The 17,472-nt window shown below is 39.2% G+C and overlaps 1 protein-coding gene across 1 annotated transcript in view; it reads right to left on the bottom strand.

The window, feature by feature from the left end:
• The window catches only part of dtnbp1b (dystrobrevin binding protein 1b), a 30,001-nt gene extending 20,649 nt beyond the window's left edge, over positions 1–9,352 (bottom strand). The window contains exons 1-2 of the mRNA XM_069176492.1: positions 9,347–9,352; positions 9,113–9,243 (exon numbers count right to left, since the gene is read on the bottom strand). Coding sequence (XP_069032593.1) covers positions 9,113–9,243; positions 9,347–9,352 — 137 coding nt within the window. The remainder of the gene's footprint in view (positions 1–9,112; positions 9,244–9,346) is intronic.
• Positions 9,353–17,472: the final 8,120 nt, after the last annotated feature.

The raw sequence follows: 17,472 nt of genomic DNA, 5'->3' as shown, positions 1-17,472 counted from the left end.
GTTTGAGAGACAGTATGAGATTTTATTATTAATGTCAAACCTTTTACAGCAAGATAGAGAGAAAACAAAAAAAACATCTCAAGAAACCCTTTGACACTATTACCATTATTGTAACTGTTAGCTTATATTTTATAGCCATATGTCATCTTGGCTCACCTCTCACAAAGACTGTTTCTTTGATCTCCTTCCCAAACTGTGTAAAATGACATTTAACATTTTTTATTTCACAACAATATCAAAAGAGTGTCAACTCAGAAGAGAGGTAAAAACATATCATATAGAAGATTTATGGTGAAAATGTAGTGTGTAAAACTGGAGTTTATTTCTAAGACACCCCACATAATTTGCTAATTTTTTTTATTAAGATCTTAATCAAACTCAAATTCTACTTTTGAATATTTTGAATCTTTGTAGGTTTGCTATGTTAGCGTAGAAAGCTTTTCATCGGTTCCTTCCTGATTTCAGAGATTTGCGGTTCTTTTATTTAGCCATGTGCGTGTTAGGTTAGGTTAGGTTAGGTAGTTACTTTATTAATCCCCGAGGGGAAATTTTTTAGTGTTGACACACTAGAAAGTTTTTATGGCTTCCTTCTGCTCCCAAAAGAAAAACACCACTCTTAAATATGACAGAAATAGAACACTTTAAAATAGAGTAGAAATAGAATAAGACTGAAGTTCAAAGGTACAGTATAAATAAAATATCGAGATAAAATAAACCTGAACACATCTATATATACACACACATATGGCAAGTGTTCATACACACAGAATGATAAACAACTGATTTTGTCTTTTTTTTTTTTTTTTTAACCCGTATGATCACCAACCTTTCCCTCTATTTAGCGTCCTCATTGGATACCTGCACAGCTCGACAACAACAAAGAAGCTTCCAACTACAGGGCGTGGTGGGAATGTGTGTCTGGTTAAGACTCAGCCATAGTGGGATAATGTAACTATTGTATGAATCTATACAAATGTGATTCCTTCACGTCAACAAGAGCTGCTCTACTGTCATACTGTGATGATAGAGGAAAGCAGAGGCAGAGACCGAGATCATCTGTGTGGGTTAAGTGTACTTGTGTTTATTGTGAATGTGGGAGCAGCAAAAAAGTGGCCAAAGCTATAATTCTAACAAATAAATTATAAAATAAATAAATTCTCTCCTAATTTTTATTATTATTGTTATTTTTTTTTTTAAAGAAAAGGCTATGAATGTAAACATAATAAACCCTCAGCACTATGCAGTTTAGTATCACAGCATAGCAAGATCTCAGTACCAAATAGCTTCTTCCAGCAGACTAATAACTTAAAGTTACTCAAACACAGATTTATATACCAACAACAACAGCACTGTCAGGTGAGGTGTTCATATGTGTGAATCTATCCACACAACCTCATCCAGGCCCTCAAATCAAGACAGGCTCTCAAATCAAGACTGAGCAAACAGGGGTCTACTTACTAAAATCACTTAATTAAAGGGAAAATACATTTCAATTTTGAATAGAACAACAGAAAAAGCCAAATCTAAACATGCTGCGGAGGATTTGTGATGAGGATATCGATTTCAAGCAGTGGATATAGTTGGATGTATTTCAAACTGAGGTTCCCTTGTTAAGGAACTGTACTCATACTTGCCTTGTGTAGAAAATATACACATACAGGCTTCTGTACTCTGATTGCAGTGACATCAAATGTCATTGAAATGGAAATTGCAGTACAGAGTCTTTAAGTGTACTGCGCTGAGCTCTTATACTTAACATTTCTAGGGTGCTTTCCTTACACCCCGACAGAGGTATCAATAACTATCAGCAACTTCTCTCTGCTTTTCCCAAGCCCAAGATATTCTCTATCACTGCATATTTTTTTTGCATAATCTCTTCATCCCTCTTTTGTTGCTCTTCGCTCTCTTTCACACCCTCATTCATCTGCAGCCGTGATGAGCCCTCCTGTTACCCCAGCATGAATTGTAAAAGCCTAATCTTGGCCAGGGGAGAGTACGATACAAAGAGCATTCGCACAGCGGTGATGCAACATCTCGCACAAACACCCGTTCACACACAGACCTGCCTGTGGCACGAGTTACTCCAAACTGTACCCCCCTCTTCGATTGCATTTACCCATAATTATTTCACTATTACGCTTTCTTTTGCTCAAGGCCTGGTGCAGCAGCACGTACTCGGTAATGTATGTCCCGGGGTGTTACAGTGCAGCTGCGGCATCATGATTACGTGGTCCTATTCCGCTGTCTGAAAATATATAACTGTGTCCCTATAGCTTCATGTTACATCCATTCTTACCTCTAAATCAAAGCAATTTTTCACGTTTTGAGAACAGAATATTTTAGGCCAAGAGAGAATTGTGGCTACTACACCAAACGTCTTGCTATTTTGTTAACGTGATAAGTTTCGAATATATTTTGGCAACAAGGCATAGAGAAGGTGAATGTAAACGTTTTTAAGGAGGAATTGCAATCTTTTATACAATATTTTGTAAATATTTAACAGTCAGTGTGAAGTAGTGTGTTCTGTTTTCTTTCCTTGAAGAAAGTAGATTTTAACAGTAGCTCACACCTCGGGATGAAACACTTGATTAGTGGCCCAGGGACGATGCTGTATTGTCAACCCATCTGTTGTTGTGTTGTAGCTGACTTCGAGTTGGGCCTTACATGGTCACCTGGTGAACAGCGGGGAAGCCTTCCCTCCCCCGCACACACCCATCCTGCAGTCAATTACGGTTTTGTGTGTCGCACTGATAAGCACACAGGTTCACAAATCGAATCTGTACAATGCACAATACCCGGCAAAGAACAGGCACATTCATTGATACATAGCATGCAAATACATATTCAGTCATACAGATGTGCATATGGTTTAACACTTCCCTTTCTGCCAAGTAAGGCACAGAGCCAGGGAGAAAAATAGAGAGGAAGAGAGAGGAGGGAAAAAAAGATGTCTGTGATCCCCGTCCGAATGAGAGGTCTGTCTGTGGCTGACCTGAGTTATAGACCCTTACATAAGGCAGCAAGAGGGGGGTTGGAAGACGGAGGGAGAGTGCAGCCTTGGGGAGAAGACCGTAACAGCCTGGACTTGCACAGAAATGCTTGCTGCCTGTTGATGAGCACAGGAAAACTTTACAGTGTACAAACAGCAGAAATACAGATGATTAAATACACAAAGGCACGTCTAAGTATGACGGTGGCAGAACACATGCAAAAAGGTGCGTAAACAGAAAAACTATCAATCCACAAGAGAATAAACCCTCTTTGTTTGAGCCTTCAAATACTGCTATTCAACCAGTTAGCCTAACCAGCCTAATTAGAGCGCCTCTAGCTGTCTGACTACACCATCACTTTTCTCTCCATATCCCACAGCAGTGGGAGGAGAGGAGCGAAAAAAAGTGATAACCCACCTGCTGAGGTGCATCACACAGGCATGGAAAATGCAATTTCTGAACCATCTGTGACCAGGATTTCAGTTAAAAAAAAATTAAAAAAAAATCAAAAAAAATCATTATAGCTGCTTCTTTTTAGATGAGAAAAAATATTTTACATTTCAATACATACAGTATATGTGTGTATGAGAATGTGTGGTGATCTTTGTGCCTCTGTGTGTTATTTTTGCATGTGTACAATATAATTTTAGGCAGCCCGTCGTCTCCGTCTCCCGGTTTTACATCATCCTCAGGCACATTGGTTTGGAATAATCTGACATCTTAAATTCAGATTCGTCCCGCTCACTCTTACTTCACCACTGAAGTGACTGAGGCGCACACGCAAAACAAAAAAACTGCCAAAACTGTGTATGTAAAAATGACACACCAGTCACTGTTATGCCTTTAATTACAGATATTATCCTCCTTGTGGATTATTCCAGGTATTTATTCTTTTGTCACTCGACACAGCTCGGAGAATAATTCCTCAGCATGATGAGCAGCGGGAGGTCATTTGTTGCTGTGATACTGAAAAAAGGTAACACAAAGACTTTACAACTTCATCAGCATGGTGACATTAACTGATAGATGGCCAGATGAAAGTGAATTTAGAATAAACGCAACAGAAATATTCCTAAAGTGTGGGTCAACATTTGAAATGACTGAGCAGATATCCTGGTGTGCTAAATTATGATAATCCCATAATCAGATTATAGACCCCTGGACTTCACATCATCCAACTGTGCATAAAAAGAAAGATCTCCAGACTGAAAGAGACATTATTGATGACAAACTTGTGCTTCTTTTGCAATTTTATTCTGTTAATTTCAAACAAAATTTCCAAAGTACTACTTTCCAATGGAGATACTAACATGTTTTTTGGATCTTGTACATTTCAGAGTAGTCCAAACCCAACTGCATCAAGCCAACATTAGCTTTATTCTATGTCAAAGGTAACATCATGTCACTCTGCGTCTACATTTTTAAAATATTGAAATGATTAACGACTTATTTTGACATCATCGAACTGTGATATGTAATAACTTTCTGTAATAAAATGAAATTAGATGACAATGTTTTGAACTTGGGCTTAGATAGAGTGCAATTTTTCGGCCTTTCAGCAGGGTACCTCCTGGTGCAGTCTTGCATGCCACAAGTAGCTCACTCACTCACAGTCTGGGAACTATTTAGTTAAATGATTTATCCATGGCTAGTAGACAGAAGCAATCTTCTACTTTCGAGCCAGAAACCATTGATTTTACCGTCCGAAAAGACGGCTGTTGCTGGCGAATTTTATCAGCTGTAACTAGCTAGATAATGAAGCTAATGTTAGTGCCATGAAGTAAATGAAAAACCCATATCTAACTGACTTTTAATGTTTTACATTGACTTATATCAAGACAAGAACCCAGATGTTCTAAGGCCTAATTACAGAGCTAAAAGGAGGTGCAGAAGTCTAGTGTTTTCTCAGACAACTTGAATTCCAGTATGTTGAAAGGTTATTATGGATTTATTTTTCCAATGATGCCAAAAATCCTCAGACAAAATGTTACAGAAAAAAATAATCACAGCTCTTATTGTATGTGACAAGATCTTATTTCTTTCACTTTCCACTGTCATCAATTTTTTAGAAGGAATGAAACATCCTGTCCTCCAGTAGTAGAGGCCAGATATTCCTGCAGTCTGGGAGCTCCGTTCACCCTCAGTACCACCAACACAAACACCAATTAAGGAGACTTCAAGATAGTGAGGAGATCTGTCTCACTCTCCAACGTCTTTTTATTTTTCTTTTTCATTATCTAAAATGTGCCTCTAGATTTGGCTCAGTCTTTTAAAATCCTGCTCCACCAATATTCTCCTATTATTCTCCAGTACCTCTAATTGTCTGTCTCTTCTTCATCCTCCACCTGCTCTCCATCTTATCCTTCCTCTTTTGCACTGCTCTCTTCTTCCTCTGCTGTCTTTTCTTTGCTTTGTCATCCTCCTTTCCTGTTCATTGTTCATCTCATCTAATTTCGGTGCCCTCTTTTACCCCTATTCTCCAACCATCCTCTCCCTCGCCAGACTCCCTTTTAATTCTTCTATCACTCCCCAGTCTCCTTTTTTTTTTCTTCTCTCCTTCTCTCTCCTTTTGTCACAGTCTTTGTAAAATCCTGAATCCTCAAAGCATCTTTAATGAGAATGTTCCTCCAAAATTTACTATACTGCTCAGGGTTTACCAACAACACCTGTTAAACCAGGTAGACATGGCTTGGAAAGAAGGAAGGTGTAAATAAGTAACAGAAAAGAGAAGGTAGGGAGAGAGGGAGAAAAAAAATGGAGTAGACAAAGAGTGGAAACATGCCACACAAGAACAGGGAAATATTGTGAATAATAATTTTTCATGTCATTCGGCACAAAAAAAAAGTCCGTCAGAGCTAAAATGTGATTACTACGTCTTGTGAAAATCAAGCCATGCTCTCTTCTTTACTGTGTCTTTTGACAGCACATATTCTTTCATCTCTCAGACAAAATCCATCTGTAAGAACTATAAATCACAATTGGGTGTTTCAAGGGAATTTATAGACAATTTAGGACAGGTCTGCATATGAGTACAGCTTCTAATGTAAGTAATGTTTGATTAAGCTAATTAGCAGAAGCTAATTTACTTTGTATAAAGTAAGTAAATGTATGCATGCACAGGTGAAAGCATGCACACACGCATACAGTCACAGGAAACTGCTGGAGACACACCTGTGTCAACGGAGGATTCAACCCGCAACTGTGTCAATTATGGTGTTGGACCTTTTAAGCAAATGCTAATATTTGGTTGAACATGAAAAACTTGTGCACCCTCTGAGCTGCACTCTGCTCATTGTCACATCTCAGAAACTCCTGTTTCTTTCTCCATAGCTCCATCACAAGCCAGTTTTTAACAGAGTGCAAAGACTCCAGGCTAATTTCCATTTTAAAATGTCAGTCAAACACAATTCTCTTAACATAAAGTGCTGTAACATAAGCCAGCAAACAAGACTGTATGTTGATATTATTAATGGAAACTTTAAAACATGTCAAATAGTTTCTCTGAATATATATATACTCATATATATGAATATATATATTCATATATATATTCATATATATATTCATATATATATATATATATATATATATATATATATATATATATATATATATATATATATATATATAAGTCCCATGCAGAAAGAAGGACCAACAAACCATTAACAGAACAAAAAGTGTCTCTTCCTTCAGCAATAAAAGTTCAGTTTGCCCTATAGCTTCAGCCATCAGACAGTGCAGGAGGCAGCTACTCAACCATATTTCAGTAGTCCAGACCCCTCTTATTAAAGCAGCACAAAAGACTAATTATATCTGCAGCGCTTTGATTTACATGCAATTAAAGTTTCATGTGAACCTAGATAAAGCAGGCGGGGGAGCAGAGGAGAAAATGAGGAGGAGTAGTGAAGGGAGAGGAGAGGAGAGGAGAGGAGAGGAGAGGAGAGGAGAGGAGAGGAGATTAAAAGACAGATGAGACACCAGTGGAGAAGAGAGCAGATGTGTACAGCCACCAGGCACAAAAAGAAAGAGAGGTAGTGGGGGTGGGGGAGGGGAGGGGAGGTGAGGGGGGAGTGAGAGGAGAAGAGAAGAGAGGTGAAGCAAGCCATCATTTGGCAGGGAAAGTGATGGCAAAGCACATCCATCTCAGTGGCAGGTGCCTGCTGTTGCTCCTTTACAGAGGACACAAACTCACGGGGAAAGAGAGCTCTGCACCGCCACTACACTGATAACATCACACTGATGCACGCTGCTGGAACGGAGATGACAAATCCAACTGATTTTCTCATCTAAAAATATTACTGTATATAAATAGTCATTTCATTTTGTGGCATTTGCATATATTATTATGTAATTAAAATACATAATGCAATTTGTGTGCATTTTTAATCAGTCAAATAAGCACAGTGAGCATTTTATTAGGTGTCATAATTAGTCCGTATAATCGCTTATTTCATGTGCCGTTGTTTTGACATGTTCTTTTGATATTTACACCAAAAAGGCAAAATTATTTTTATAACTTGTAATATGGGAAGGTGAAAAAAAAAAAAAAAAGAGAAGACATTGTTCCTCTGCTTGATTCAACTTTTTCTTCATTTGTTTAATCTTCCACTAATCTTTAATCTCCATTTTTATTTGTATAAAAGCTGTTCTTTTGCTGCGGAGACTATTGTCTTCTCTCAGATGCTGCATTTGGTTATGTAACATTATGGTTAGTAAATCAGCAATCGTAGCCTGCGGCCACTTGATATTTCCTTTGGAAGGCGCTGCTCTATAAGAAGGTAATGTGATGAATGTCTCTTGACAAGGAGCAAACTGGTCAGGTGCAATGCAAAGCAACCTAGAACGAGAGCTAAACATGTGAGAGAGGACCATGAGTTGTTACATAATAATAAGCTACAGTATTACTCAGTCAAATAATGGAACAAACAATGACGTGATTATAAAAAACAAAACAGCCCACAGTCACAAACACACAATAGGTATGTCTGTGTGTGTGTGTGTGTGTGTGTGTGTGTGTGTGTGTGTGTGTGTGTGTGTGTGAGTGAATGTGTTTGAAAGAGCTTTTCTGTGTGTATGTTCCCACTGAGCTCTCAAATGAGTCAAAATGAGTCACATCATCTTATCAATCACCCACTTACAGTACAGCAATCCTTTGGCATGTGTGTGTTTTTTGTTTGTGTGTGTGTTGCTTGAGGCCAAAATGAAGTCAAACATTAAAACTGCAGAACAGTCCCACACACTTTCACCCACTGACTAACGCTATAATGTTATCGCCATGTTCCTTTATCATAGTCCAGCACAAAGTTACTGCTACAGTACAAACATGCACCGAATGCACGCACTTTAGAAAAAAAGTAGCACAGCAGTTCACTCTTTTTTTTCATCATTTATTTCGCTAAAAAGAAAAACAAATATTAAACAAAAAAATGAACAATTAAGACAACTAAACCCCTTACAGAACCATTTTTTCTGTTTGGGTATGATTGAACCAAACACACACATCCGGTGTGAAGATCAAATACTCATCAGTTTGACTGTAGTGAGTGACATCAGCACGTCATCTGGTCTTCTTCCTCTCCTCTCTGAAAAGATACAGCTGGCTCGGTTGTCAATCGATGCACAGCACCTTCCCCACAGATCGACAGCTGGAGGCGCTCCAGAGAATATGTAAACACACTCACGCACGCACCCACACACACACACACACACACACACTCCCACGTTACACACCTCTCTCCGTGCTCTTTCCATCATGTAAACGTGTACCAGTATGCACGTTATACCCCTTTACTTTTACTACAGGACGTAACACACACACACACACACACACACACACACACACACACACACACACACACACACACACACACACAGAGTATTCTTTATTAAACTAGTAATGTCTGTAATATTAACAACAAAATGTAGTTCTTGTTGCATCTCCTTTAACTGCTTCTGTCTTGTCCAAAGCTCCCTTTCAAAATCGTCTAGATCGTCTATTTGAATGGACAAAAAGAAGGATGCCTTTAAACAAAACCTACGCCACACAAATATTTGACATGCTGAAACACACACAAATCACCACTCTCAACTACAAAACATGAAAAAAAAAAAAAGTCACTTACAGGAGTTCCTCTGGCTCTCGTCTCTTGCACCAGGCGAGGTGGACATCCCAGCAGGAATGCTTTTTGTCCTCACAAGATAACCAAATTGGAGGAAGGGGAAGCCAAGCAGCACAACGATGGTATACCAGAAACTCCACCGATCACGACAGCACCTGACCACCATGCATCCTCACACTGTCTCTCGGTCTGCACACATGCTCCTCTGTACAAAAGATGCTCCAATAATATTCACACGCGCATTCTCACGCAGATGAACTAGCGCACTTATACACACACACACACACACACACACACACACACTCGAGTGTTGAGCCTTCTCAAGAACCTGGCACCCACAAAACGTACACGTGCATGTACGGATGGGCGCGCTGCACCAGTGTCTAGCTCCGGTGTGGGGACTGCTGAGGCTGACAGTGGAGAGAAAGAGAGAGAGGAGAGAAGATGATTGGAGCATACCACTAGCTGCTGCTGAGTAAGGGAGGAGGGGGCCCGGGGTAGAGGGTGAAGAGGGGGTGGAAAGGAGGCAGTGTATGTGAGGACAAAATGAAATAAGGAGCACAGAAGATTACAAGGTTATGTGTGTGTGTGTGTGTGTGTGTGTGTGTGTGTGTGTGTGTGTGTGTGTGTGTAACTGCGCATGATTCTCTAACTCATGAACACATTTGGCTCTGACCTTTTAACCACGCACTGATGCCTCTTAACCCGGTCTGCATTTTTATACACCTTTGTTGATATGAGTCAGTGGCTGGAGGAGCAAGCTATTCTCATAAATAGGAATGAGCACCTAATAAAGTGGATACAGAGTAAAGATGTTGAGTCTAAAAAAAAAATAATAAAAAAAATAGAATCACTTTCAAAAGGTTAGGTTTCTCTGTACTGCCTTTGTCATGCACACAAGCACACGCGCACATACACACAAAGAGCTTTCCACACAAATCACAGCATCAAAAGTGAAACCCACTTGTGCCCACACCCACTCTGTCTGCCTCCACTGCCTGAGGGTGTGGGGGGGGACATAATAATCCTCCTCATTAGCATGATGCTGTGAAGAGCATCACAAATCCACCTAGCTCTGTCTCCACCTCTCATGTCCTTCACTAACTCCTCCCCTCTTTTTCTCGCTGAAATGCCCCCTTTTTTCCAATGCATGTCAAACCAAATTGACTTTTTTATATATATATAAATTCCTGCATTGCATAAATGTTCAAATCAGTGCAGCAGAAAAATATTATCTGAAAATGTGCCATAAGAATTCATATCTAAAAACAGCAAGCATATGACTTAAGATAAAAAAAAAAAAATAAAAAAAAAGTGTAGTGAGTCACTGACAAGAAATTAAACCCTCAAGCTTAAGCTCTCTCTCACACACACACACACACACACACACACACACACACACACACACACACACACACACACACACACAAAATCCAAATAATGTCAACCCTTGTGCTCGTCCTCAGGTCACATCACAGCCCTCGATGCCTGAGGGACCGTTGTACAGGAAAAATCAGATACAAACACCAGCAGCCACAATCAATAGCTTTTGGACACAGCTGCACAAGTCACGCAGCAGGGAACTCACCGGAAATATCATAAGCTTCTTAATTAGCTCTGGTTGATAATAACTGCGCCACAGAATGAGCTGTGGGAGGGGGGGAAGTGCACCAGCTGGACTCTACGATGGACTCCTTGAGCGTAACATCATGCAATCCAAGAAGACAAATTATTAAAGAGATAATTGGAGTGCTCTGAGAAAAGTACTAAAACTTATGCCCACAGCTAAGAGTTTGGAAATAATCACAAATCAAGTACATGTTGCTCGGCAACTACTTTGTTTAGCTGCTGTTTAAGAAGTACTTATTATAAAAAATACAACTCTTAGCATTTTAATGTAGTAAAGCCCTAAAAATGTCCAAACACACAAACACCGTTGACACCAATTAACTCTGCAAAGATTTTGCAAGAAGTGGTTGACAGTGCTGTAGCGACATGTGATATGGAAACATTGGAAGTGGATCAAATACATTTTTCAAGGTTTGACAGGAATTTTTTATACAACTCTTACGAAGCCGGCGACTTCTGACCATGACACTTTTCACATTCCCTTTCTGAACCTCGCAATGAATGCGAGAGAAGTTGCTGCGATGCTTTTACTACTTTACTTTACCAAGGCTGAAAGCAGCATACATCCAGGTCCCTTTGTTGCAGCACTCATAACCCTTGAAAAATGATAATGCCTGAGGCTAAGTGTGAAAATGCAAACCAGTACATTGACATGATTGAGTGAAGGGGTGAGTGGAAAACGTAATTCATTGACCAGGGGATGGTGCCACAAAGTGTCAAACAAAGAGACTCATTAGATTCAGTGTTTGTATTTCTCTCATCAGAAAACAGCACAGGATAAAATCCAGCAGCAATACCAGAGAAGAAGTCATAAAGGAAGACAATTTCGGACTAGACAGCAGAGGTGCAGTGCGCTCGCCTTGTACTGTTGGAATAGTTTTTAAAGTGTCTGACAATTATGAGTGGAGAAAGAAGCTGATTTCCCAGGAGAGCAGCCTGGTTGACAAGTGGTTTCAAATTTGACAGTACCGTCTTGTCACATGTTCTACCAGATCTCACTGGTACTACACAGATTAGTGGGGGGAAAGGACTTTGGCACATGAACTCCTGAATTGTTAAACTTCCAATCAACTTGAATCAATCGAATTCAAAATATTCTTCAGTTCTTTTTTTTTTTTTTACCTTCACCTGGAAGTGTGATGACGCCGTATTTAAAGTTTACAACAGGTTCAGAGAATATGAACTTTACTGCATTCTAAACTGATATGTAATATGTAACTAACTAACTGTGCTTACATTGCAAATTAATATGAAATTATCTGCAAATGTGCAACATTAACATCAGAATGTTAAATCACTACATGACCGTGTTAATATTACGTCTTTTGTGCATCCGTCTGTACATTAAGTATCTCAAACGTCCTCCTCCTACAGACTTTTCCTCTTTAATTAGAATATCACTCTTCCGCCATCATTTAGTGCTCATTTCTCCCGACTGTAAAAACAAAAATTGTATAGTTGCAGTGCAGTTTATTTTCCGATAGGAACGTGTCAGCTAAATTACCAGTCTCAGTTTAAGACCTCCCTGTTTAATTCAGAGAGTGACACATTTACAGACAAGTTATTAAGCAGCTTTGTTTGCCAGATGATGTCTGTATATTGTTTAGAGGGCCGTTATCCGCAAAAATAGACGATGCGAGCAAGCCTAAACAAACAATGAGAAGATATATAGAAATAAGAAGGGAATAAAACATTTCACCTCGTCACTCCTCCTCTCTCAGTTTTACATTAATCATAAACAGATTTCTTCATCATTTTATATTTTTCACTTGTTCATATCTTTGTGCAGCCTTGTTAAACATGTTTTCCATTTGAAACTTAACCAACCATTACGAAAGCTTACAAACACACAGACGCCTCAATCGATAAAAACTAAGTGTGAGAAATGACAGATGAGAATCAGAGCAAAGACACACGCACAAAAAAAACACAGTTGCCTTGGAAACTGACGTTCTGCAATCCGGTTTTATGTAATCTATGCAGAGACGTGCCAAATTCTCCAGGCCGTCCATAAACTTTTCAACTCTTTTGTCAAAAAGTCTAACAAAAACTGGGACAGGAACCGTGCTGTTCTCTTTTGGCAGATTACTGATGTCACATAATTACCAGGGGAGCTGACATAAACTATTCTCTCATCAGGTAACAACAACAACAACAATCTAACAATAATAGAAGTATGAATATTCATCTCTCCAAATACTAATAGATTTTCCACATTGAGAAGAGGAGATTGATGTGGTTCAGTCATCTGATGCCCCTCCAGGTGCTTTCTTTTTCAGACTGATGGTGGCATGACTGAGCTGGAAGTGACCCTGGAGCACAGCCGGAGGGATTCCACCTCCCAGCTGGCCTGAGAATGTCACAAGGGGCTGAGGGACATCGCTGTGGTAGAGTACATCTAGGCTGCTCAGCTTGATTGATCGATTACTACCAGGACCCTGACTTGGATACGTGACTTGAAGTTGGATGGATAGACTAAAACCATTCCTGCTGGTTGGTACCAACTAGTGATTCTATGAAAGAAACAAATATTCTTTCTCAACTCAGCACAGCCATTTAATAGTCTAAAATATACTGAATTTTTGTTTGTTTATTATATTTTCATGAGGCTGATAAGACAAGCAGGACTAATCCATGTAATACAGAATGTATTATATCTCATGAAGTTGCATTTATCACATTTGTTGAGTGTTAATTTAGCTTGGTTAGCTTAAATAATCTAAATTATTATACTTTTTGCCAAAGCTGAAATGCACAAATTAAATACAAAAACAGTATTTGTGCACAAAATAGCAGAACCATATTTTTGTATCGTATTCTACCTAAAGATGAACTGCAGTTTTATCAAAAGTCAATGTTTAATAGCCAAACAAAACTACTTGATTGATTTCATTTCTGCCAACAAACTCATTACTTCAGCTAAATGATATGTTTGCATTAAAATTCCCATTGTAATAGGTATCCTCAAGAGACTATAGATTCTCAAGCGTGCAGACATCCTGCAAATCAAATCATTCATTGATTCTGTACCACAAGCATAGAAAAATAAAGTCCTCCAAGAGCTGCAAGAACCGCCAATCCTCCTTAAAGAAGTTTCTATACAACTCTGCATACATGCAATTCAATCTAAAAAAAAAAAAAAGCAGTTAAGAGAACTAATGAGAGAGTGTGTAAGCTTGTATTAATCATACTACCAGTAACTTTATTGCTGAAGTACATGAGACTAGGAGAACGCCAAACACGCCTCCTACAAGCTGCATCGAAACGAAGAGTTGGGCCTGTGATCCAAGTAGCTTTTGACCCTTGGCCACTAACCACACGCCTCTGTCATCCTGTAACTATGAGCTACCTACAGCAGTTGTATAGCATAGTAAAGAAGTAAATGTAGTAGCATCCACCTTACGCTCATCTGTCAGCAAAAGGGCACAACAGAGAGCTGCATGCAGAACCAACTATGAAAGCTGGTCACTCAATGTAGTAACACATTATTCTTCATAGCAAGGTACTACATTATATTCCATCTCTTTTCCACTTGTCCCAGACTCCCGACAAACCAACTTTTAATCTGGAGTATCTCTAAATGTCCTCACTGCAATGTGATGAAGGCCAACTCGCACAAAGGTGGAAAGTTGTTGCCAGGCAACTCTACACCTCAGGCAGCTCTTTATTTTACCCCGTTTCCCCCATCGGCTCACACTTTCTTTGTCATCACCACAAAATAAGAGTAGTTTTCGGCTCGTTCATGGTCCCAGAGTATCGTATTGCCAGTGAAGTCCAATTTTAATAAAAGACAGGATTTACAGTGGAGACACCTGCAAGGTTAGCAAGACTGCAGAGACTGGATCCAGAGGAAGGTGGATAGAACAAGTGACTACAGACAGGGACTGAGGAGAGATAAGAAAGGAGATAAGAACCTTGATAGACTCTTTTAAAATGTGTTCAAATATAACGGAGATGTGAGAATTTACATACTCATTATCATTCGGTTCACATTTGGGTTACGAAATATTATTATTCCATTTGTACACCAACCTCAAGTTTAAGACAGTTGAACAAGGTCAAATCACATTTAATTTTCAAAATTTTAACAACTTTCCTAAGTTTGACTTTGTTGGTAATGAGTCAGTTAATGCCTCACTTTGTAGTTCTGTTTTTTGTGATACGATGTAAACCTTCTCGCTTCCTCTGAGAAGTCAGTTCTTCATGTTTGCGCCTACTTCCTCATCACACTTTTGTCCACATAACTCGGGTTTGCACTACCATGTGTTTTTTTGGCTTCAGTTTACATATAAAAACTACACGAGTGAGTTGAATGGGTTTTTGCTTTTTTTACCACCCCATGAGCCTTTTGTCGTGTTGCATAACTATCTACTGGGGATATTTTAAACTCAAAATATTCATCTCAAGGTAATACAAGTATTCTCTGGTTCATAATTATTCAGGTAGAGTGGTACGTGACCAACGCATATAAATTGCGACATGTATTTTTGAGTGTACTTGCTGGCAGAATACACACGTGTACGTTTGACAGAGATTCAAAAGGAGTAGAAGGCAAGATGTGCTGTCTGCAGATGTAAACATTTAAGGTTCTGTCATCATCTTGTCTGGCATGTCTCATGTCAACAAGCGTCTCATCTCGGGGGTCGGGTACAAACTACCAGAGGCTAAACTGACAAATTGTACAGCATCTGCAACTGTTTCTGCCAGTCGCAGCTCTGTCAAACATAGGAAGGTGGCGAACAGACTGTTAGCAAACAGGTAGAGGAAATGAGATAGACTCCCATACCTGTTCACTCGCATTTGATGTAGATGGAAAAAAAAAAATCTACTGACAGGAAGTGCACACATCCACCAAAGGTTTGAGATCAACTCTAGAGCTATGTTTTTACTGTGGCGAGATATGCAGGCACACAAATGAAAGGTAAACTCTGAAAACATGCAAACACTGTCTTTTCTTATTCTTATGTAACCACACAGCCTGACTAAGAGTACATTTTATTTCGAGCATCGGCCTGCAGGATGCAAATGTTGGAAAAGAAACACGCTGCGAACACATTCACATGTACACAAATGTTCAGACATAAACTGACACACAACACACACACACACACACACACACACACACACACACACACACACACACACACACACACACACACACACACACACACTTTTCAAAGTTGTCACAGGCACAGTGAGTGTCTCTGGATTCTACCCATGGGGCCATCTGTTCCTGCCTTGGCCAATTCGAGGAGACACAAACTCAGGAATCATTAAGGATGCAATATGGCTCCCATGTTAATCATCAGCTTTCATCATTTCCATTGAAAATTAGCCACTGGGCGACAGGGAAGTGGGCACTGTTTGTTATTCACAATCTGCTCAAGAGAGCAACATTTTATAGGGCATTTTCAGAAGAGTGGGAAACACTGTGAATACTATTATACGAGTGGGCTTTCACAGGTTTTTGGGCACTAAAAAAAAAAAATAATAATAATAATAAAAAATAAAAAAATAAAAAAGAATCTGTGATTTACAACACTATACTACAATACCGTGTTATTATCACTCCCCACTTCCACTGAAGAGGATTCATAAAGGGTGAAACATTGTGCATTCTGTTAGAACTGTACAGAAAATGTAGTAACTACTAATGATAATATACAGAACATGTGTTAAATTAGGCTGATTTCTTTAGCTGACACTCTTAAAGATGTGGGCGCGTATTTTCATCATTTCTTTTATCTGGATTCTGTAATTTGGTGCCTCATTTTATGCACTACTGGTTGCCTGGACTTTTTAATCGATGGATCTCGGCTCATTCAGTTACACTAACATTGTATGTCTGCAAAAGAAAATATGGCAAATTGTGGAAATACTTATTGCCTGTGAGCGTACAGTATATGACACCATTTTCATATTTATTTAGTTATTGAACTCCTGCTTTGTATGGCAGAGAAAGCATGTTTGAAATTCAGTCTGACACATCCAGTTTCTTCCTCTCATTTTTTTTTTTTAAGTACAGTGACCCCCCCCCATCTCGTGGTTTGCTACAACTGCTACAGGCAATGACCTGACCTGTGCCACTACCCTTGTTATCACTTTGAATTTTCCCCATTTAATGCCCGAGGTGGCCTTTATGATGGAGACCTTAAAAAGCCATCCTTTTAGAACGGACTTGATTTTCCTTCAACTTCACGTCACAACCCTTTTAAAGTGGTCCAGCAACTCTTATGGTCAATGATTCCTCTCTTAAAGACTCTTCTATTGAAAGGCAATTTTAGATGGCATACTGCTACCACTACCGGGTGAATAACTATCTACTTTACTACAATAATACACAATTTGAATAAAATCAGAGTGAAACTGGCATATTTACCATATGAAGGTTTGTATAAAACACGAATTTAGTTTGTCCTTCTCAACAGGGTCGTCAGGGACCGACAATGTATAATATCTTAATGAAATCATCCTGTTAGCGCAGCTTAAAAAGGTGACTTTCAACACTTAAATCACTTTCAGATAAAGCGGTGGGCTAAGTTGGATCTAAGTAGTGCAGATCACAACACAAAACGCTGTTATCTGTAGTCTCCTCTGAATTTATTTCAAACGTACACAGAAATGTGAATCTACAATGTAAGAGAATGATAATGGCTCATGTGAAATGCATGAGCTGAACTTTTTCCTTTTGTCCCAAACGCTGATAAAACCTGAAAAGCAAAACTAAGTCAAAG

Source organism: Embiotoca jacksoni, unplaced genomic scaffold (assembly GCF_022577435.1).
Source record: "Embiotoca jacksoni isolate LCO1_2020_lvr unplaced genomic scaffold, fEmbJac1.0.p SCAF_7, whole genome shotgun sequence".
NCBI lineage: Eukaryota > Metazoa > Chordata > Actinopteri > Embiotocidae > Embiotoca > Embiotoca jacksoni.
Note: the sequence above shows the minus strand (reverse complement) of the source record. Positions and strands in the feature narration are given on the sequence as shown.